Source organism: Gymnoscopelus braueri, assembly GCF_963280865.1.
Source record: "Gymnoscopelus braueri genome assembly, chromosome: 15".
Classification (NCBI taxonomy): Eukaryota; Metazoa; Chordata; class Actinopteri; order Myctophiformes; family Myctophidae; genus Gymnoscopelus; species Gymnoscopelus braueri.
This window is the reverse complement of record NC_137620.1, coordinates 49,117,547-49,141,352: the sequence shown is the minus strand read 5'-3', so window position 1 is coordinate 49,141,352 and position 23,806 is coordinate 49,117,547. Positions and strand designations below refer to the sequence as shown.

The 23,806-nt window shown below is 42.1% G+C and overlaps 1 protein-coding gene across 1 annotated transcript in view; it reads right to left on the bottom strand.

The window, feature by feature from the left end:
- The window catches only part of LOC308101610 (protein NLRC3-like), a gene marked incomplete at its 3' end in the record, with an annotated part of 38,793 nt that overhangs the window by 9,685 nt on the left and 5,302 nt on the right, over positions 1–23,806 (bottom strand). The window contains exons 2-5 of the mRNA XM_080451030.1: positions 10,070–10,204; positions 7,790–7,903; positions 6,656–6,769; positions 3,419–3,532 (exon numbers count right to left, since the gene is read on the bottom strand). Coding sequence (XP_080307156.1) covers positions 3,419–3,532; positions 6,656–6,769; positions 7,790–7,903; positions 10,070–10,204 — 477 coding nt within the window. The remainder of the gene's footprint in view (positions 1–3,418; positions 3,533–6,655; positions 6,770–7,789; positions 7,904–10,069; positions 10,205–23,806) is intronic.

The window sequence follows — 23,806 nt, the reverse complement described above, 5'->3', positions numbered from 1 at the left end:
CCCAGTTGGTTCTCCATGACGAACCCCCCAGGGCCCTTGGGCCTGGATGCCCTGGCCCATGTTTGGCCGATGACAATGCTTTATGCTTTCCCCCCGTTTCCCCTGATCCATGCGGCTGGACGGGGTCATGATGGAGGGCCGTCAGTTACTCTTGATACTGCCCCATACTGGCCCAGATGTCCCTGGTTCAGTTCGTTGTTGTCTCTCATCTCGGGAACACCGTGGCGGCTGCCACAGAGGCCCGACCTGCTTTCACAGGTCCAGGGGACTCTGTGGCATCCAAACCCACGTCGCCTCCAGTTGTGGGCCTGGCCCCTGAGATGTGGTCTGATTTAGGGCTCCTGGATGGAGTGGTGCATACGTTGCAGTGTGTCGGGGCTCCTGCTATCATATTGGACTGGATGGTGAATGTTTTGTGCTTGGGCTCTATTTCCCTTAAGCACCTTTTCCTGGAAGGTGGCGTTCCTATTGGCTGTCGCCTCCTCTGAGAGGCTCACTGAGCTTCATGCAGGCTGGGTCCTGACAAGATGAGTGTCACCCTCCGACATAACACCTCTTTTCTGCCCCAAGGTTCTGTGCTCCGGACGTGTGACCCGGGATTTGCACTTGTCGGCCTACGCCCGTCCCTTGAGTGAGGGTGATGTGAGTGGTGCCCACAGTGAATTTGTGCCCGGTAAGGGCCTTGAACACTATGTCACATGGACACAAGCAATCAGACAGAATGATCAGCTTTTTGTCTGCTATGGTGAGAAAGTTCTGGGTCAAATACTTTCTAAACAGAGACTCAGAGAGAGTAAAACTTATTGGGTTTCAAAAGGATAAACAAAAAAGAAATGGCAATAAAATGAATAATATTAGAAACTGTCGAATAGTTTTTGTTTTTTTTAGTAATGGCCCATTACTATTATTATTATCCTCCTGCCTTTATTTTTTATCAAAAGGGGTCAAAGGTATATGCCCAATAATAGCCTATTATTGGGCGTGTTGTGACGTTGTTAGCTTGTAGATCCGTTATTTTCGGCATGCAACACCGTAGTATAAAGTATAAATCATGCTGTAGTCCTAACAGTGCTCAGCCAATGAAATACAACTTGGAAATTAACTCTCTCATGGCCTGCCATGATAGATTAACAGACAGAAAGAAAGCACATGCATGCACACAAGCAGTCAGTCTGCATAGTAACTAATAATCTATAGCATAGAAATGTATAATCTATAGCTAAACATTGGATATAGAGGATAAACTGCTCTTAGACTATATGTCTTGTGTTTTTAGTATTTATCTCCACCAGGCCAGAACGGCAGCCGAGGGGAGGGATTATGTTTTCACTTACGTGAATCTGTCTGTGAACAGCTAATTTCCGGACAACCGGAAGAATCGCCGCGATCAAAACAAAACCAACCATTGTATCGTGTTTTATTTGTATTTATTTTTTTATTTTAGTGCCCCTTGATATTCAATGGAGAGAAGCAGGGAGGGAGGGAATCCATACACATTTCCCCCACACACCAGAAACTCAATGGGGTTTCTACCGTCTGCAGTGATGGGATGTTCATGACAGATTCGTTCTAAAATGCTTCGGTCGTTGGCGTGAACGAACCCGTTCACTTCCTGAAACTGTTAGGTGCAGGCGGGCGAGCTGCTCTCCTGTGACAGACCATCAGACAGACAGACAGACAGCGGTGCGGTTGCCTTGTGATCGCGTCAGTCTTTCCACCACGGTGCACGGTGCTCTCAGCCTGGGGACCTCGCCTCTCGCTAAATTTGTACAATAAATGAAATGAAAGCTGCGTTGCCACGGACGTAAAAAACATATTTATTTTTTTTGGGTGGGTGGGGGGGGGAGCCTGGATATTTTCCAAACACCACCGAAGAAGTGTACACCCAGAGATCACGTGACCAGAAGCAAAAAAAAAGACTGTCTGCTTCCACGTTATTTTTCTCGGATTTCTGTTGTTTTCCAAGTGTTTTTCAAAAAACAAGCGGTGGGCCCGACGCTATCGGACCTCCGTGTGTGCACTTTATCATTCTTTTTAAAATTAATGGAACCATAATTTACTAAACATTATCATGATGATTTAAAAAAGACTTTAAACTAGTGATTGAAAACATAAAGTGTTTATGAAAAGGTTTACTAAGGTAATAAAATCAAGTGTACTGTAAAGTTCACCCAAAACCTCATTGACTTCTATTGAGATATTATAATAAATTGCAAACGGTAGAAGGTGAAATAGCGACATCTGCTGGGCCATTAACGGGAACAGCAGGCTGAACGAGAACCCAGAAGTGAGCTTCAATTCCAGCAGAGTGGGTTTGCCCCTTGGTTTCAACAGGATAAACACAAAATAAAAGAAATAAATAAATCTGAATTTACATAATATATGTATATATATTCCAAAAATACTTTCTTTTCAAAGTAATTTTGAAAATAGCAGATCTACAAGCTCACAACGCGTTGTGAATGCAACACGGTGTGAGCTTGTAGATCTGCTATTTTCAAATAGCCAATGTACTGTATAGGTTTAACGTGCTCATGCAGCCTAGTTGCTTCTTTTGGGCTTGTTTTCATAGAACTGACTGCTTATTTCTCTCACAAATTCTGGCAACAGTGGTTCTATGGCTCTGCACCAGAGCAGACGTGAACCATGACATCACACGTTTTGCGTATTCCCCCGTATTTCCTGTTTACATGGAGACGTGTGGCGTACAGTTCTCAAATTCTGCCCCAACCCGACCCTACCCGACCCAACGTTTTCGGGCCGGGTCCAAAATATATGCTAATTAGTCGGGCGGGGCAGAGCCTCGGGTTCCGTGATTATTTTTATTTTTTTTAAGAATAAAAATATAGTACCCGTAAAAAATGCATTTCAACTGGCCCTTAGCGGCCTAACGGTAAGGTCGACGGAAATATCAGTGGATGTGTCGGATGCAACTCAAAGTGAACTTTACTCAGGTATCTAGTTTGTCGCCGTCCGACCTTCCTAGCCCATCTTATTAAAGAAAGACGGGCGACAATGGCCAAAACTCAATTGAAAATCTGCGATCGAAAAACGGCGAAAGTGACCGTTTTCAAGATGTTTTGTCCATTATCTCTGGAACAGAAAGTCCAATCTGCTCAGTTAAAAGCTTGTTGGATGCTTGACATTGAGGACATTAAGCACATATTGATACACTTTACGAATTTTCGGGCCGGGCCAGTAGGGCCCAGTTAGGGCCAGGCCTTAATTTTGAGAACTGTAGCGAGGCGTAGAGTTTTAATAGATTTCCACTCTGGAAGGTGGTTTCACTTTGTTGTGGTTTCCACCGTCTAAACGGACGGCTCATCTGATATTTTATTTGGCCGTTTTCTCTAGAGAACGTTGTCATCTAAACGGGGCCTGAATCATGTGTTGTTTTCTGTGTGTTTTACATTCTGACCTGTGATCAGTAGACTGGTGTTCATCTTTGAAGTCAATATATTTAGGCATGGAAGTGTCACTCTTCATGGAGACACAGCTGGGTACAGGAGACCCTGCTCTCCGCTGATGGACCCTGAGAGAAAGAGAGGATTATTCAAATGGTTCTCACCTCACCTGACCCCAGCTCACTTTGAAACGCTAGGATTTCTCACGGTAGAAGACAGAGTATAGACACTTGCAATGGGTCTGGACTTTAAGATACTCAGAGGAACAATGGGTCTGGACTTGAGGAACAATGGGTCTGGTCTTTGGTGCCATGATTTTGCACTTTTCTGTTTTTCATGTGTCTATGAGGTTGATAGAACTTCATTAAGCCCCCTGCTGGTGTTTTTATGGTGTTTTATGTCTTCTCTGACTACTTTGAGTTTCTTCCTGGAGCCTGAAACCTGAGGGTCAAACGTGCCAATAGAAAAACAGCCATTTAATGACGCAGTAAAAATATACCCTCCCCCTCATTGTCATAACACAACAGCTGTGGGCTTGGCTAAGAAAAAGCACATGTAGCAACATGGCAACGGGAGGGGGGAGGGCGTCAGGCACAGTAAACACACAGAGAGACAGAAGGAGAAAGAGAGAGAGAGAACAGAACTCACCACCATTGCAACAGATGATTGAAAGATAAATACTTCCATAATGCATGGTGTTCACGTTGGTAAAAATTGACTGCCAGAATTATAATTATTTCAGATTGTTTGCAGTTTTATGCCAGAGATTTTTCATTGAAAAAAAAAATGTACCGGTACTCAGGAGCCGAGATACAGAATTTTTAAGTTTTAAGTTAACAAGGAAGTGGATAGGAGTCAAGATCTTCGAAAAATCATATCTCCTTGGTCTTTGGGGTTTTTTTTTTTTTTTTTTTAATGTAAAAAAAAATAAAATGTAAGTCGTTCTTGGCAGTCAAGTGATGGATTCTAAAGAAGGCATATATGCGTTCTTGGCAGGCAATGTATGAGCGATCCAAAAACGTAATCCATTCATTCATGTCCCAAGCAGTAGCAACAAGTAGCCAGTGATTCACTATCAGACTTCCTGTAGTGGCTTTTCAAAATAAGACTCACTGAATAGTAGAAAGCGTGTACTGTGGTTACTCAAAACAGGTTCATACTGGTAAGTTCCTTTCTTTCTCTTACTTAAAATCGGCAAAGAAAAAATAATCCATTCTGTTCTCAATAATAAATAAATAAATGCATTTGCGCAACTCAGCAAAATGATTGATACTAAGGAACAAAATGTACCCTTACATTGCCTACATATCTGTAACTGTACAGGCAACTGAACAAATGGAACCAAATGGACCCATTTATTTCCAACTAAAAATAAAAATATATATATATATATTATATATATATATATATATATATATATATATATATATATATATATATATATATATATAAATGGAACCAAATATGGGTCCAACTTAAACCTACTTATATGCATTGGCTATTTGAAAATGTGAGCTTGTAGATCTGCTATTTTCAAATGGCCAATGTATAGGTTTCAACTGGTTACACTGATTTTGATACTAAACTAATTTTGCTGTGGACCCTCTGGAACCCCCTCAAGGACCCCTGGGGGTCCCCAGACCCCAGTTTGACAGCCACTGCTCTAGATAATTTTATTCACCTGTTTCCTAGGCTGTGTGGGCATCACTTCCTGTCGATTTGATCCAATGAAATCCAATGAAACTGGTCAGATGACCAATGATATCCAATGAAATTGACAGGAAGTGGAAAACACACAGCCTAGGAAACAGGTGAATAAACAACTGGGAAGGGCCATGGGCAGTCCTTTCATGAGGAGGAGGAGGAGGGACTAGGACAGGTGGGTGGTCTTGTAGGAGGAGGCGGAGGGACTGGTTCAGGTGGGAGGTGCTAAGGTGAGAGCCAGGTATGCTTAATGAACTGGAGGCGTGTCCACATAAAAACACAATATTAACACTTTCTGTACACTTTTTTGAAAAAAATCTTCCTCCTAGTATAACCATAATACCTGATGATTATGTTTTGGGGGGGGGGGGGGGGAAATCACGGCAACCCGTCTTTAACAAATTCCATGCCAGAGTTTAATATTATAATGTAGCGATTTATTGTTATTTTTTTATTTTTTTCACCTCGCCACAGACCTCTCTAAATCCCGTATGATCGCGTGTTCAACTGTTCTTAGACACACAGGGTAGTTGTGTGATGGCCCAGAGAAGAAATTTTCAATCGGCGACATTCCGTTTTGCAGTAGTAGCAGTTTCTAAAACCCGTTTCAAACAGCGTTCAGCGCGGAGAAAAACAACACCGAGATAATGGTGATTTAGCAGAAGCTTTAGAACGGCGGCAGATGGGAACGAAAATCTTCGATTGACGTAATTTCCGTATCCGGGTGTGCTACAATGAAATGTGTCACTGCGAGAGAGTGCTACAATGAAATGTGTCACTGCGAGAGAGTGCTACAATGAAATGTGTCACTGCGGGGAAAAAAAGAAAAAAAAAAGACCACTTCACGTAGGCTACGCGATTGGCACACTGCGGCTTTATTTAGGTTTGCGTAGATCTACACGATTGGCATGCAATGTGTTAAGATATTCAGAGGAACAGTGTCCATGTACCTAGCTTCTTCTTTACAGTGAGAGATGATCTGACCTAATTCCCTGTAGATTCTGGAAAAATGCATTCTACAATACTGCCACCAAAATGTGGAATGCCCTGGCAACAGTCATTAAAGGTCCTCATTCCCTATCCACACTGACCACAATTAAAGAAAACGTGGCAAACATGGCTGTCCTCAAATTACAATAGGACTTAGAATTCTATCCTCTACCATCTTGCCCCCAGAGAGTCAAACAACTCACTCCTTCACCGGGCTCCACAGAAAGAGCCCTGTGGGAGTGGCCTCTGCTCCCTGCCCCCACCCATCTTTTTATGTAAATATAAATGTGACTGGGGGATGAGATCTGATTATTTAACCACATCTGGGTGAACATTCAGCTAAAATAGCAGATCTACAAGCTCACGACCGCACACGTTGTGAGCTTGTAGATCGGCTATTTTCGGACCAAGTAGAGAGCCCTGAGGAACCCCGGTGAATGTCCAAGACAAACTAAGAATCAGTGAATCAAAGATCACTACAGCTGACAGTGAGATACTCTACTACTGTTTACATCTGTGAGCAGATAGTTGGAGTTCACAGAGATCAGTGATCTTACTTTGTCTGTGGAGGTCCAGGTTCATTACTGAAGTCAGGAGGGTGTCCTTTAGACCAGTCACTCTTCATAGACACACAGCTGGGTGTTGGAGACTCTGGTCTGTGGTGAACACTTCTGGAATCATATAAATGTTTATACAATTATCATGTGAATGAAAAAGTCACTTTTTTGATTAGATATTCCTAGTAATTTGTTACAGTGTGGCTGAAGGTCAAGCATGACTTCATAAAAACAGAACCACTAAACAGGCCATGAAAATTCAAATGCTGCTGAATTCAAAGTGTAACTCATAAAGATTAAAAGTTGGACTTTTATCCCAGGCTCAACTCTTGAGCCTGGGATATCACATCCTACCATAACAATCCAGTAGAATGAATGGTTAACTATCAAAATGAAATTAGCAGTTAGCAGTTATTAGGTCAGTTTTCTCATTCAATGCCTTAAGCATAAATTAAGATGGACCTCTCATTGTGTCTGCGACTCTGTGCGATTGGGCTCGGTGAGTGGACATGTGCGCGCCCGGCTCGGTTCAGATTTTCGATATATTTTGTTGTGTGCGGTATCGTGCACCAAAAATTGTCGATCTACAAGCTCACAACATGTCATGCTGTGAAGCGTTGTGTGCATGTATATTAGCTATTTCCGGTGCACAACACAGCACCCAATTAAGTAAAATCAAGCTTTACTGGAGATGTGGCGTACGGCATGGATTCTTGCTTCATTCAAGTTCAGGAAAGCCAACTCTCCCTGCCTTCAGGTACATGGCATGGAAAGGGGGGGGGGGTTCTTTCACCATAGTAACTGCTGCATTCATGGTCTGTAGAGAAAGCACTATTTACAGACGGGTAAAAGGGAAGGGACTTAAACCCTCTTTGATGTCTATGCGTGCACATGCCTGGTGTTTATTGTATAGGAGGATTCACATACTGTGTGTGTGGAGGTCCAGATTCATTACTGAAGTTAAGAGGATGTCTTTTAGACGTGTCACTCTTCATAGACACACAGCTGAGTGTTGGAGACTCAAAAAACATTGTTTTAATTAATACGTGATTGAAAACGCCAGTTTATTCAATGTCTTTATTGTAACCATTATTCATGTTATAGTGTTGTGTATATTGTGATGGATTCACATACTTTGTGTGTGGAGGTCCAGGTTCATTACTGAAGTCAATAAGTCTTCCTTTAGATGTGTCACTCTTCATAGACACACAGCTGGGTGTTGGAGACTCTGGTCTGTGGTGAACACTCCTGGAATCATACAAATGTTTATACAGTTATTATTGTGGGCTCGCTGCAGCACTATTGATGTTCTCACTATTTATATATTCTCCTCAAAAGTTTGGCACCTAACTACTCCTATATACTTTCACTTAGAAATTCAATTCAAATTGTAAAATATTCAGCTTACTGTAGACACGTATGCATATAATTTGCAATGGGTTTAGTTAGTGGGGAGAGAGAAGGACAGAGGAGAAATGCCCTGTGTTTTCGTAGAAGTCATTGTGGCCGCATTTTTACACAGATATACAGATATTTATTTTACATCACCAAGATCGCACGGGTCTGCCCTCTGATTTAATCCAAAGATCTGTGTGATGTATACATTTTGAGTTAAGACCATTAATAGCCTGTCAGTCATTGGCTCCAAAGTAACTAAGTACATTTACTCAAGTACTATGCAAGGGCTTACAATGCACAGTACAATTTTGAGGTTTTACTTTCCATTTTTGTTACTTCTACTCCACTACAATTACATATGACAGCTTTAGTTACTTTGCAAATTTTGATTATTAATACAAAACCTACAGTAACCACACAGAGCCGATCTACAATGTGACGCGAGCTTGTAGATCTGCTATTTTCTGAACATTTGAGTACTTTTACTTTGGTACTCAAAGTATATATTTTGATGCTAAAACGTTTGTACATTTCAAGCTCCAAAACTCCACCCCCCCCCCCCCCCCCCCCACACACACACACACACATACCCCATAAACCACCGCCAACCCACCTCCCACACCACTTGACACTTGACCCCCTCTGTCATACTTCGACTATTCGAAAAAAGCTGATCTACAATTTGATGCATTGTGAGCTTGTAGATCTGCTATTTTGTAAAGAGCTTGAGAATCTTTGGAAAATGTGAGTACAGGGGGTGGCAGTGGCTCACGGGTAAAGTGGCCGGTAGAGCGGCCAGATGGCAACCGCGATGTTCACAGTTCGATCCCCGCCTCCCCCAGAGTTAGTGTGGAAGTGTCCTTGAGCAAGACACTGAACCCCTAATTGCTCCTGATGAGCAGGTGTCTTGCATGGTTTCCTCTGCCATCGGTGTATGAATGAGCGTGTAAAGCGCTTTGAATAAATGCACCATTTACCTTTCACTAGGTACTTACATTTTGATGGCAATACTTTTGTACATTTCAAGCTCCAATTTAACACTAATGGTGTGTATTGGTCAACATAAACCCACACGACTCCCACCCACCCCCCAACCCAGTTTTATGAAAACAAGCCCAAAATAAGTGACTAGGTTTACATGAGCACTTTACAAAGTACATTGGCTATTTAAAAATAGCAGATCTACAAGCTTGTAGATCTGCTATTTTCAAAAAGATCTTGAAAATAAATAGTGAAATAATATTTGGAATAAATATATATACTTTTTTAAATTCAGATTGGGGTCTGCAGAGATATACAATAATTTGACATGCACATGTTTGAAAACAATAATAAAATTAAAATAAAATAAATTAACTAAACTTTAAAAAAAAAAAAACGCGATCCGCAACAACCGATAAGCAACTTTACAGGAAATACAAGCCTAAAGTCGCTTATAATAAGCGGACATGACAACCCAAGCATGTAAACCATAGTTAGATGTTAGCAGCAGTGAGTCACAGCGCCACCTAGCCACCTGGCATGCACACTACAGCGTTTTCAGTCACTGTTGCGTTAGGCTGCACTAGCGCTCCTGTTTTCGTGTATAGAGGGGCGGGTGTATAGAGGCGCGGAGAGATTGCGCCTGACCCCATTGGTTCACCGATCTGTCCGTCAACCCCCGCCCCGTTAACACAACATTACGAGCGACGCCCACTGCACTCTGGTTGGTTGGGGAAATGAAACACTTCCTATACCGGGTACACCGACGCGCTCCTCCAGGCTTTTATTTTTTAGCAAAACTAAACAATAAAAGCCTGGAGATCGAGGCTACTGTTGCGTCAATGTCTAAAGGCAGAATAAAAAGAGAGAATGCAACAGCAACAGCTTTGACCTTTTCACTAGAGACCGTTGTCGTGTAAACGTGGCCTCAGTCTGTATAGAGCAGCTTCACCACTGAACATCACATTGTGATTTGTACCACTTCATTCACAAACTGTAACTTATAATCTATAGATAAACATTACAGAGACATACTGTGTGTGTGGAGGTCCAGGTTCTTTAGTCCAGTCACTCTTCACTGTTGGAGACTCTGGTCTGTGGATGTGATGTTTGTCAGGTCCCTCCTCCTCTCTCTCCACACACTCACTCATCTTTAGGTCTTTATTAAACCTGTCAGGGTTACAGTCAATGAAATAGATCAGAAAACAGGAAATACTGCATTTGCCAGCCACACACACACACACACACACACACACACACACACACACACACACACACACACACACACACACACACACACACACAGTCAGTCAGTCAGTCAGTCATGTCCAATATATGCTCCTTCATACAACGGTGTTAAGCCTGGAATATAACAGATTCTCAAGCTCACTGAGAGCTACTACACAACATCAACACAACCACACAACACAACATCAACAAAACACAACTACACAACATCAACACAACACCCACACAACATCAACTACACAGCATCAACTACACAACATAACATTTCAACCACAGAGCCTCCAAACATCCAAAGCTTCAAGGCTTCCTCGTCTCGTCTGAAAGTACTTGGCTGTGCGCCGTAAACAGCCGATCTACAAGTTCACAACGTGTTGCAGGGTGACGTGGTGTGAGCTTGTAGATCTGCTTCCCTCCAAATCAACTCCACACGTTTTAGTTTTGTTCTCCTCCCCTCCTCACAGCTAGGCTAACGGCTAGGCTAACGGCTAGGCTAACCACAACAACACAAAGTAAACAAATCAACACTTTTATCCTTTAATGTGAACATTTACAGCTTTAAGCTCAATGACATACAGGACAATGTATGCAACTATAGATCTATAGAACTATAGCTATAGAACTATAGCTATAAAACTATAGAACTAGAACTATAGAGCTCTGAGGATTATTATGTAATTAATAAAGATATTAAAATAATCAAATGATCTAAACTTAACCTCCATATATTGTCTCATAATGGAGTGGGAGGTTCTACTGTCTCTGAGGCTCATTAATTAATTAAAGACTTATTATGTAATGATTAAACATATTAACCCCTTCACCACACACAGTGTCATGAGACACATCAACATCACACTGACATTCATTAAAGAAACTTTGTCTCGTCTTTACTTTAAGAAGAGGAAATGATACTGACAGACCACACACACACACACACACACACACACACACACACACACACACACACACACACACACACACACACACACACACACACACACACACACACACACACACACAGTATAAATCAATAGAAATACAGCTTGATTTATACTTCATCTTACGACGGTGTCACGCACTGACAATAGCAGATCTACAAGTTCACAACTTGTAGATCTGCTATTTTTTATCATAATATTTCTCTGGTCTCTAAACCACATGAACCTCCCTGTTCTGACACGTTATAATAGCAGATCTACAAGCTCACAATGCATCACAATGTGAGCTTGTAGATCTAACTAAGTATACAGGGTTTAAATCAGGGGTCTTCAACACGGGGTCCGGGACCCCTAGAGGATCCTCAGAGTCACTACAAGGGGGTCAGGGACCCCTAGAGGATCCTCTAGGGGGTCAGAGACACCTAGAGGATCCTCAGAGTCACTACAAGGGGTCAGAGACCCCTAGAGGGTCCTCAGAGTCACTACAAGGGGGTCAGAGATCCCTAGAGGGTCCTCAGAGTCACTACAAGGGGGTCAGGGACCCCTAGAGGGTCCTCAGAGTCACTACAAGGGGGTCAGGGACCCCTAGAGGATCCTCTAGGGGGTCAGAGACCCCTAGAGGATCCTCAGAGTCACTACAAGGGGTCAGAGACCCCTAGAGGATCCTCAGAGTCACTACAAGGGGTCAGGGACCCCTAGAGGGTCCTCAGAGTCACTACAAGGGGGTCAGGGACCCCTAGAGGGTCCTCAGAGTCACTACAAGGGGGTCCACCATATCTTTGTGTGAAAGGACCTTTTATTATTTCACATTAACCATTTGAACCCCAGCATCTGTATTCTGAGGGGAACATCAGCCAGAAAAGAGCAGATCTACAAGCTCACAAGCGTTGTGAGCTTGTATATCTGCTCTTTTTGGCAAAGAGGTTTGACGTAGAGGGAAAAAGAGCAGACCAAGTACAGAGCCTTGGTGAAGTGTACAGTGTATTGAGGCTTTAAGGGTTAAATGATCCAACAGTCTAAAAGAGCAGACCAAGTACAGTGTATTGAGGCTTTAAGGGTCTAAAGGCTCATTCTGTAATTTATTTAAACAACAACAACACAATAATATCTACACACTGTGCACCACACACACACACACACACACACACACACACACACACACACACACACACACACACACACACACACACACACACACACACACACACACACACACACACACACACACACACACACACACGTCTGCCACCTTAACTCCTCCCCCTGTGTTAGCGTCATCAACTTGTGTCAACACAGATGATTCATACTGGCTGTGGGCCGGTGTTGCCGATCTACAAGCTCTCAACGTGTTGCAGAGTGACATGTTGTGAGCTTGTAGATCTGCTCCCCTCCTCTATCCAGTCAATTCAGTGTGAGCTAACGGCTAGGCTAACCACAACAACACAAGCCAACACTTTCACAGCTGTATGCTCCTTCATACCATGGTGTTGAGCCTAGAATATAACAGATCTACAAGCTCACTGAGAGCTTGTACATCTGCTACTACTCAACATCAACACAACATCAACACACAACTACTGTTGTGAGCTTGTAGATCTGCTTCCTTCCAATGCAACTCCACACGTAAAACTAAATTATTAAAACGAATCAAAGTATCAAAACTTCCTTACTTGTAACAGAGTATTTCTACATTACACTATTGATACTTTTACTTAAGTAAAACACTTGAGTACTTTCTCCACCACTGAAAGTAATGAAAGTATGTAAACATACCGTACATATGTCGTCTCATAATGGACTCACTGTTCTGCTGTTGTTGTGAAATGTACTTCCTTCATACACCACTCCCTGACACACACACGCACCTGCATGATGTCATCATCCCCTCCTCCCACACACACCTGAGTACTTTTCCTAAAACACTCCCCTCTGAGAGAGAGAGAGAGAGAGAGAGAGAGAGAGAGAGAGAGAGACACAGACAGACAGACAGACAGACAGACAGACAGACAGACAGAAGGGTGAGGGGTTAGAAGTAGAAAGCAGAAGACAAGACAATATGGAAGAAAAATGTTTCGCAATGAGATGAGTCTTTACATGTTCTCTCACACACACACACACACACACACACACACACACACACACACACACACACACAGTGTTGTGGTGCTGATTCTGGAGGTGGGGGAGCACACCTCTAAAGCTGGTCTCTCTGGTCTCTAAACCACATGAACCTCCCTGTTCTGACACGTTATAATAGCAGATCTACAAGCTCACAATGCATCAGCATGTGAGCTTGTAGATCTAACTAAGTATACAGGGTTTAAATCAGGGGGTCCAGGACCCCTAGAGGGTCCTCAGTCACTACAAGGGGGTCAGGGACCCCTAGAGGGTCCTCAGAGTCACTACAAGGGGGTCAGGGACCCCTAGAGGGTCCTCAGTCACTACAAGGGGGTCAGGGACCCCTAGAGGGTCCTCAGAGTCACTACAAGGGGTTCAGAGACCCCTAGAGGATCCTCAGAGTCACTAAAAGGGGGTCAGGGACCCCTAGAGGGTCCTCAGAGTCACTACAAGGGGGTCAGGGACCCCTAGAGGGTCCTCAGAGTCACTACAAGGGGTTCAGAGACCCTTAGAGGATCCTCAGAGTCACTAGGGGTTCAGAGACCCCTAGAGGATCCTCAGAGTCACTAAAAGGGGGTCAGGGACCCCTAGAGGGTCCTCAGAGTCACTACAAGGGGGTCAGGGACCCCTAGAGGGTCCTCAGAGTCACTACAAGGGGGTCCACCATATCTTTGTGTGAAAGGACCTTTTATTATTTCACATTAACCATTTGAACCCCAGCATCTCTATTCTGAGGGGAACATCAGCCAGAAAAGAGCAGATCTACAAGCTCACAAGCGTTGTGAGCTTGTAGATCTGCTCTTTTCAACAAAGAGGTTTGACGTAAAAGGGATAAAAAGGATAAAAAGAGCAGATCAAGTACAGCGTATTGAGGCTTTAAGGGTTAAATGACCCTACAGTCTAAAAGAGCAGACCAAGTACAGTGAATTGAGGCTTTAAGGGTCTAAAGGCTACAGGATGTTTCATTAAACATTAAAGCCTCATTCTGTAATTTATTTAAACAACAACAACACAATAATATCTACACACTGTGCACAACACACACACACACACACACACACACACACGCACACACACAAGAACTGCATGTAAAACCATCCTACATCCATCCAGGGCAGGGGTCGGCAACCCTAGATGTTTAAAGAGACATTTTGGACCAAAACAAATCATACAAAATATGTCTGGAGCCGCAAACAATATGTAAGCCTTATAATGAAGGCAGCATATGCATATTAGCCATATAAAGTGTATATTAGCCTATACAAATTACTAGTTACTTGCAAATAGTAAATGAGCATTCATTTTAATGTTGTCAAATATTCCACGCAGCAGGATCAGTGTTGCTAGATTCTGTGAGAGAAACAAGTGACGAGGTCTATGAAAACAAGCCCAAAAGAAGCGACCAGTTTCACCACTTGAGCCCTATTAAATCAGCTATTTTCAAAAATAATCTTGAAAGCAAGCCCAAATAAGCAACTACACTTCAGAAACAAGACAAAATAAAAGCAACCAGCAACTGAATATTTACAAGCGACTTTACAGGAAAACAAGCCCAAAGTCGCTTATAGTAATCAGACATGGCAACACTGAGCAGGATCAGCGCACCAGAGGACTTACTTGATAACTTTTCATTGCAAACATTCAGGAAATCCATCTGAAGTGGCAATGAAAGCAAATGCCTCTGTCCACGAACTGTTAAATCCTCTGTTTTCCTCAGCTATCTTTCTTTTTTTGCCTTTAGAATCCATAGCGTAGCAGTGAACCACACACCCACCGGTTTGTTTACATGGCTGGCTGGCGCCGTGCCGAAACGTGTGTCGCAGGCTATGATGTAATTCTTAGTTGACAGAATTGTTGAAACTTAATATTTATTCTACACATTTTTACAACATTGGAAAACGTAAGAATGTTTGTGTCACGTTTGGCCTCATACAGCAACCATAAATTAAAAAATGTATGTTAAAAAAAAGATATATATTAATTATTTCTTATTTCTTTGTAAAAATGTGTAAAGCTTCAGGGAGCCACTAGGGAGGAGCGTTCCCACACGTGTTCACACCGTTCCCCCGCAACGGTTGCTATGGGAACACACACACACACACACACACACACACACACACACACACACACACACACACACACACACACACACACACACACACACACACACACACACACACACACACACACACACAAAAACAATACCCAACCCTAGTGATGAATAACTGTGACTACCTCAACTTGCTATGTGTCTGCATACATGTGTCACATATACACAGTGTGTGTGCGTGTGCTGTCTATGTCTGTACTGTATGAGGCAGCTTTTTATTATTTTACTCAGAGATGAAGTTATCATTAACATGGTGTTTGCAGAAGGGCTGATCATGGGATTCAAATGGGGAAAGTAAATATTTGGATATTGTTCACTGTGCTTACAGCGACAGAGCGTCAGGAAGCCAGATGGAGGAAGACTGACTTCACCCTAAAAGTATCACATTACCAACTTCCCCTGCAGAGGTCACATGATGCATACAGTCAGCTGCAGTCATCAGTGTACAGGGGAAAACCCAGTGGTGACCTGGCCCTGACCAATTTGGCACCATATCCACAAGTTTCTTATGGAAATTATGTAGGAATGTGAATTGAATGACTGACAACAGGAAGTGATGCCCATAATTCCCTCAATGCCCCATGGGACACTGGAAGCTTTGTCCTGGCACCCCGCCAATATTGCAGCGGCAGCCAATTCCAACATCACGGTTGTGTTCCTGTGGTCACACTGAAACAACTTTATGTCTTTGACATAGAGCCAAGTTCTCATATGTGGGTCAAGTTTGGTTGTGGATTCTATCCTTTCATTACTTTATCTTTACTCTTACATTACATTAAATCACATAACATTCATTACATCAGTGGTTCTCAAACTTTTTCATGTGAGGGACCCCCAGATTGATATGTATTCGGTCGCGGACCCCCATCTGAAAATATTTTGTGCCAGGTACCCCCCATACAAGATTTGTGTTGTTAAATGTTTAAAAATGATACGAAACCTTTCAAAAATGTGAGCTGCTGCTAAACTCCCCCCTCTCCCCCCCTCCTCTCACACACCACAGGCACGTAGAAAGAGAAGGAGAGAGAGAGAGAGAGAGAGAGAGAGAGAGAGTGAGAGTGCTGCGCAGAACTACAGCTAAACTTCAAAGCAAGTTAACGATGGCTCGTTGACCCCAATTTGACCACTAGGCAATCAACACTGAACAGCACTAATTAATGGCAGCTGTGATTCTTGTGTCTGTCCGTGCAGCTTAGATATCAAGTAATTCCCTGTAGAGGGACCCCCTCCCTCATGTTTAACTTCAAGTGTGACTTCTAAGTTCTACTTCTCCTCAAAAGGACAACTTTATTATTTCCCATCCTGAATGACAAGACTAATATTATTATTGCATTTGGCAATGTGCAATAACTGCAAGCCAATGTTCAGAGGCATTGTCAGTATTTGTCTTAATTTATTTAATTCATATTTCTTTAGTCGCCAATAATTCAACTGTAAGCTTTTGTTTTGAGACATAATTGTCTTGTATTGCTACAAAATAAATGGTAAAAATGCATTCTACATGCATAAATACAAAAATTATAAAAAATAAAAAATGATTGGATCAGTGATTGCTATCGGCCTGATCGGACCACCTCTATTTATAACCAGTAACATTGACTCAATTACTATGTTCCACGGTATTTTTGTGTTTTAGAATGGTATAACAATTAATTGTATCTATTTCATTATGGAATTTACTTGATTATTAAAACTTAATCTATTTTTGCTTGATAACTGGTAATTTCAGGTTGTTTTTTAATGCCCGCGGAATATTAACGATAAGCCGCGGAATCAAGAATTGCTCTCCGCGGAATCAAGACTTTTTCTCCGCGCTTTCCTGGGGGGACTATTTATTAAAACACCCCACTCTGAGAACCACTGTATTATATTACTTGGACTTCTTTTTCCCCCTCCCCCACTACCATATATGGAGTCAAGTGGTGGGTCATAGCAAATGAAAACACGTAGGATACTGATAACACATGGAGCCATTTTGACACACAAGTGAACAGTCTGGACTACTACATAATGATCATTACAAAGCAAAGGACTATATCTTCTAATTAGGGATGCACAATATTGTTTTTTTGAAACCGATACCGATACCGATAACTTCCTGCTTCTCAAGACCGATACCAATACCGATAACCGATAATACAAATATATATACTTATACTAAAAAATCATAAATATATTTTTTCAAATGTATATGAATCTGTAGTATTAGCACACCTTATGGTAAGAAATACTAGTAGTGGGCAAAGGTGGATTTAACATAGCTTTGACCAATAGAATACATTTAATCATAGAACCTTTTAATCATTATTATTATTTCATTTTGTATTATTTATGAATGTAGAATTTATTTTTACAATTTATTGTGTAGCAGCAATAAAAAACACTGGCTTACAGCTGAATTATTGGCAACTAAACCGGTCAACGGAGCGTTAACACCTATCTGCGCCCCGCTATAGTAATGGTAATGGTAATGGTACTGTAAGTTTGAGCCTGACATCTGAGATTCATGAGGGGGCTGACCAATTGAGCGTGGGGGCGCTGGACCCGAAGCCCCCCCCCTATCGGCGTCCCTGAGTAGACCTGTATGTATGATGATAAGTTATTATTCCAGACAGTAGTCTATCCAAGACGTTTTAACACGTTTGAGATCAGGTCTCAACCAGCTCCTCATGCCGTTTCTCTCACTCTCTCTCTGTAGCGTAGCCTAACAGTGTGTGTGTGTGTGTGTGTGTGTGGGGGGGGGGGGGGGAGGAGGGGCTGTGCTGCTGCTGCTGCTAAAACATGTGCGAGTCTCCACACAACGGTGTCTAACCAAGTTATAATTCTCCAGTACAACGGTGTCTAACCAAGAGTTATACTTCTCCACACAACGGTGTCTAACCAAGAGTTATACTTCTCCACACAACGGTGTCTAACCGAGAGAGTCCATGCAGATCACAGCTGACAAATATTATATATTATCGGAGCTATTATTAATGTTATCGGTTTTATCGGGATGACGTCATAATTCCTGATATCAACTTATCTTATATATCTTACTTATCGTGCACCACTACTTCTAATGTAAGGTAAGAGTTTTTATAATTTTATTATACCAATTATATAACGACAGGAGCAAGGGTTTAAAGCATGTGTACATCAGGCCTTACTGTAGTGACCTGCCATGTGCCATCAACAACCAGCATACAGAAGGTGCAGGGGCCTAAGGCAACCAGAAAGGACAGCAAAACCTCAAGTGAACAGCGACAATTCTGGAGAATATTTGGACCCTGGGCAAACAAATCCCATGGGGCCCGTCTGGGCTCCAGGTGCTTTTCTACTTTGCCTGTTTTTGCTAAGTTGGCAAATTTGCCCGACAGGCCCCTTGTCTAGCTTTGAGTCAGAGCATGTGAGCGGATCGGGATCATTTTTTAACGTGGCGGGGAGCGGGTTTATAAAACGGTAGGAGCAGAACTATGAGTGAGGACCGCCTGCCACTCCAAGCCGCTCACCACATGTTTGAGCATGACCGGTCACACGGTCAGACACAAAGAAATCCTCAATACTGAAACAGAGGCGCAGAGCGCACGTCCCTGATCTCTTCATATTTCATTCAAATGTATCCATCATCCACACAGTTTATACATTCCTTGTGTCCGTTATGTTTATATAGCAACTGGTTTTGGCTGAACCACACCTGCTTTGTGACTGAGTCCCCTCTAGCTCTCTGGAACCTGGTGATTAATCATGAACCCACAGGATTTAATATTGTCCGTCTTAAAAAAGCAGCATCATAGTTGCTGTCCACCTAGGCTCTCTATACTGACGCATTTGTGCCAAAAGACAGTGTTTCAGACACACAGCAAAAACAACCTGTTGTCGTATAGCGGACACGTCAACAGCCTCCTTGGAGCGTGGAACGTGGCATTTACCAGCCGCTCAGCTCCACTAACATGCTCTGCTCTGAGTATATTAAATGACAGAGCATAGTACTCCATCAAAGCATTTTAAACCACACTGGGAGGCAAACTTGAAACACCCTGCATATGGTCACTGACGGGCAGAAACCCCATATCTCCACATAACTGTTTTTCTGTTGTAAATTAATGTCCTACTTCGCCATATGACAGTGTCGCAAAAGAAATGGCTGATCTACAAGCTCACAACGTGAGCTTGTAGATCAGCCACTTTGCACACAAAAGTGCACACAAAGTGTTAAATGCTGCTGCCGTTCCGATGACGCTCCCCAAGGCCACAGACACACCCTGTGTAATGTTGCTGTGCCACTAGCCTCAGACAGAGAGAGGGAGGGAGAGAGAGAGAGAGAGAGAGAGACAGGCAGGCAGGCAAGAATGAAGGCTGTTCTAAAAACTTTGGACTGGTTATGCAATGCAGTTGTTTTGTTTTCTCTCTTAAAGTTTCCAGTTTTCACAACGAATGCAGGGAGACTGTCTTTAGTCTCTAGTTGAGTGAAGCATTTATAGACAGACTTGTGAGTCAAGTTTTCTCTCATCTTGAAGTTTGGCACACAGACTGCTTTGTGTTTGAGGAGATTCCTGAGGTTTTGATTACACACACACACACACACACACACACACACACACACACACACACACACACACACACACACACACACACACACACACACACACACACACACACACACACACACACACACACACACACACACACACCTGACTGATACATCTAGCAGATATTTCCACATATTCTCCTTTCAATATTTCCACATATTCTCCTTTCAACTTGACTAATTCATTTTTGTGGTGGTGAGTCAAACAATATTTCCAACCAAGATCAGCCTCATCTGAGTTCTCTTGCTGATTAACCCATTACAACCCTGTTACCATTACTTATGTGTTGGTAGCTAGCACAGGAGTTGTGTTCATAGTCCCTGCCTTGTTACAAATCAACAAAAGTCAGACAGAAACTAAAAGCTTTTCTTAAATGAATAAGACCCTTTTCAGACCCACTGAAGTCACTGAATCAAACCGAAAAACCCCTGCACTGCATTAGTGAATTGCTAGGCTTTATTCCAGTGTGAGAGACAGTTGTCTGCCAATATCAGCTTACATTATATTATCAATGCATTTGTCAGCTACACATTAAGTACAAAGGAAGTATGCACGGCCACGCCACTGTCTAGAGATATCTATATCATCATGGGAAAAACAACTTTAGAATCACTCTGTTCCATCTAACCTCATTCTCTAATGTCATGTTACTGTTCAGACTGCAGTTACACTTCTCAGTAAAGAAGAGGAAGCAGCTGCTTCCTCTTCAATGTTAAAAACAACATAATGTCTTAACTACAGTTTTACAGGATTAATTCATGATTCAGTTTTACATGACTAATCCCCCCCACTGCCCCCCCTCTGGACTAGTTTTTTTCAAGGACTGTTGTCCTCAAAGAACCTTGTTTACCTTGAGACAGTGTGTGTTGTGTGCACAGAAGCATGCGTTCCTGAAGCAGCTTTGCCAAATATTGCGTGAGAAATAAGCAACTAGGTCTATGAAAACAAGCCCAACAGAAGTATGAAAATAGCCGATCTACAAGCTCAGACCAGAGGTCTTCAACATGTCCGCACACCGACAAACGTGTCCACGGCAAGACTTGTCCATGTCCGTGACCCATTTTATTTTATTTCTTTAGAAAAAAATAAAAATATAGTTTATATATTTTGTTCATGATAGTGTAAAAACATACTAAATATTCACAATCTAATCTTTCAATAATTCAAATTGGTTTGAACAATTTGGTGAATAATAAAGTGTCGGATGACATGCTCATTAACATGTTGCAGGAGATGTGTGGTATTGTACATGGTAAACGGTACATGATTGCATCAAGTGAGGACAAGACAGCTATAAGTAATGTTTGATAATAGTTATATACCTTAATTCCCTGAACATAGCACAATGTGTGTTTAATCCTTTGTTGGAGAAACCTCTTATTTTGTAAGACAATAGATTCATATGGGGTGTGGTCAGACAATTAAACTGTAGGAAAAGATCAAAAACACATCTGTTCAGAAGGATCCATTTGCTACAAAAGCAAAGGAGGGCAGAACTGGAATAAGTAAAGCTTGTTGAAAAATATTTTCACCGTTGAGAGAAAGTGTTTCAAAGTGTCCAAAAATAACAATATATAACTATAATAACACTTCACAATCATAATCAGTGTAAACCCTTGATCCACAGCCTGGGTCCACAATCACCATCAGACCTCCAGCTTATACATGGTCTCACCTCTGATTAAAGTTAGGAGCCCTTGAATGAAAGTAGTTGTGACACTGCATTCCTTTAAATCCTGTCATGCCCTTCATCAGTATCTAATCACTCATCATGTAGTTAGTGTGGTTGCCCTAACAGTGCAACCAGACTATAGTACTCTTCCCACTTTATTAATCTTTCTAGATAAACATTATTTTGTCCCGCTACTCCTCCCACAGTTTATTTTTCCCAATTTAGTGCCATATGTCAAAATGACCGGCCTCACCGGGAATCGTGTGCTATCATTTTGCTAAGAGATTGGTAACATAGTTTAATTGATATTGATTTATTAGTGCATTAAATTTCCCCATCCACTTTAATGGGAAAATGAAAAAACTCACATTCAAGTATTTTTTTTCTCAGAAACCGTAAGAGCTAGAGTTACAACACTTGGAGGGGAGGTTCATAATTTAGTCCAAAATTATTGAAAAAATAATTACACCAGTCGGCCTCATGGTGGCGCCATAACAGCCCACTTTACGTTTTAGCCTATAACTCTTGAACCGTAGAAGGTAGAATAAAAATTCAAAAAAAAAAAATTTCCCCTGGATTCCTTGGGTCATAACGCAACTCCACATATAGGCCACGCCCATTTGCGTCAGGATAGATTTACCGCCATTTTGAATTTTCTTCAAAACACACTTTTTGCACCTTTTCCTACAGATTTTTTCCAAATCTCACAAAAATCGGTACACGTGATCTATGGACCCATGCGATAAACCTATCCAAACGGCATTTTGATAGTCCTCACCGTTCGTCCGTAATTGGCTTCCAAAGTTAGTGGGAGGGGCCCGTTTTACAAAGAATGCCAAAAATCACGAACGAAACGTCCAATCGAGATCCCAGATTTGAATCACATGTCGAGGGTGGTTTACTAACGAATCCCCAAATTTCCACTTTGATCCATAGGGGGCGCCACAAATGCTCAAAATGTAACCGTTTGATGCAAAAACCTTAAGTTGGGGGGATCAATCCTCTCAACATAATAATAAGTGATCTCAGGAGTGACGTGACAATGTAATTGGCGCAGCCTCCGACGGTATTCCTCCCAGCGTATTCCTCGAGTCCCGACCGGCGTCGGTGCAACCACACTTTGCAATTGCCCTGAATTGCGACGCGTCTAGTTGTATGATGTTTTTGATTCTGACCTTTCTTTTTCCATTGTTCCACATCTTATATCACAACTAAGCAAGGTCTAAGACTTTCTCATCATGATAGAAGATTTCTCATCAAGATGGAAAGAAACCACAACTATCGAAGCTACCATACCAATCCTAAAAATAGTTTTGGATTGGTAAGGTAGAACTGGTAGAACTTGATCATGCCATATTTAATGCCTGTCTTAGCCTTTTGACAGTCTTAAGGTTTTCTTCAGAACTAGGTAACCTCTTTAACCCTGGCATCCCCATGTTGGGCATGTCATTATAGGCTATGTAAATACATAAATAATTAATTAGAAACATTCCTAAAATGTTTCGAAAATACCAGATCAACAATCTCTCAACATGTCATGATGTAATGTGTTGTGAGCTTTTTTTTTCTTTTTTTCCTTCTTTATTTACCCAGGGTAGTAGCTGAGCACAAGTGCTCATTTTCAGCAACGCCCTGCACATAGAAACACACAGACAGACAGACAGACAGACACATTAAAGGTATCATGACATTCATTTTCACTTTTTTATTTGGGGTTTTATGACCTCAATTACACCCAAAAAACCTGAACTTAAAACATTCAGTGGATTTTCTGTGGTCTGGGGTTTTCTGAATAATTAGGCTGAAAAGTAATCTGAGCTTGGCCCTTCGACAGTGAGGTCACTGTCGAATAATCCCGCCCACTCTCCTCCTCGCCCCTCCCCTCCCCTATCCTTTCCTTTGGGGGGGGCGGAGCAGAGGCGATGATTGACAGGCAAAATCCCTCACCAGCGACACCCGCAGGCAAAGATTTATTTTTTCATTGCAGTTGAAAAGGCTTTAGAAATGTGAGAGAAAAACACCTGCCATTGATCACTGGAATGGAATTTTCACTTAAAACTTTTTGTACACTTTTGAAGGACCAGGACAAAGACTTTGAATGTGGTGTAAAAGTGA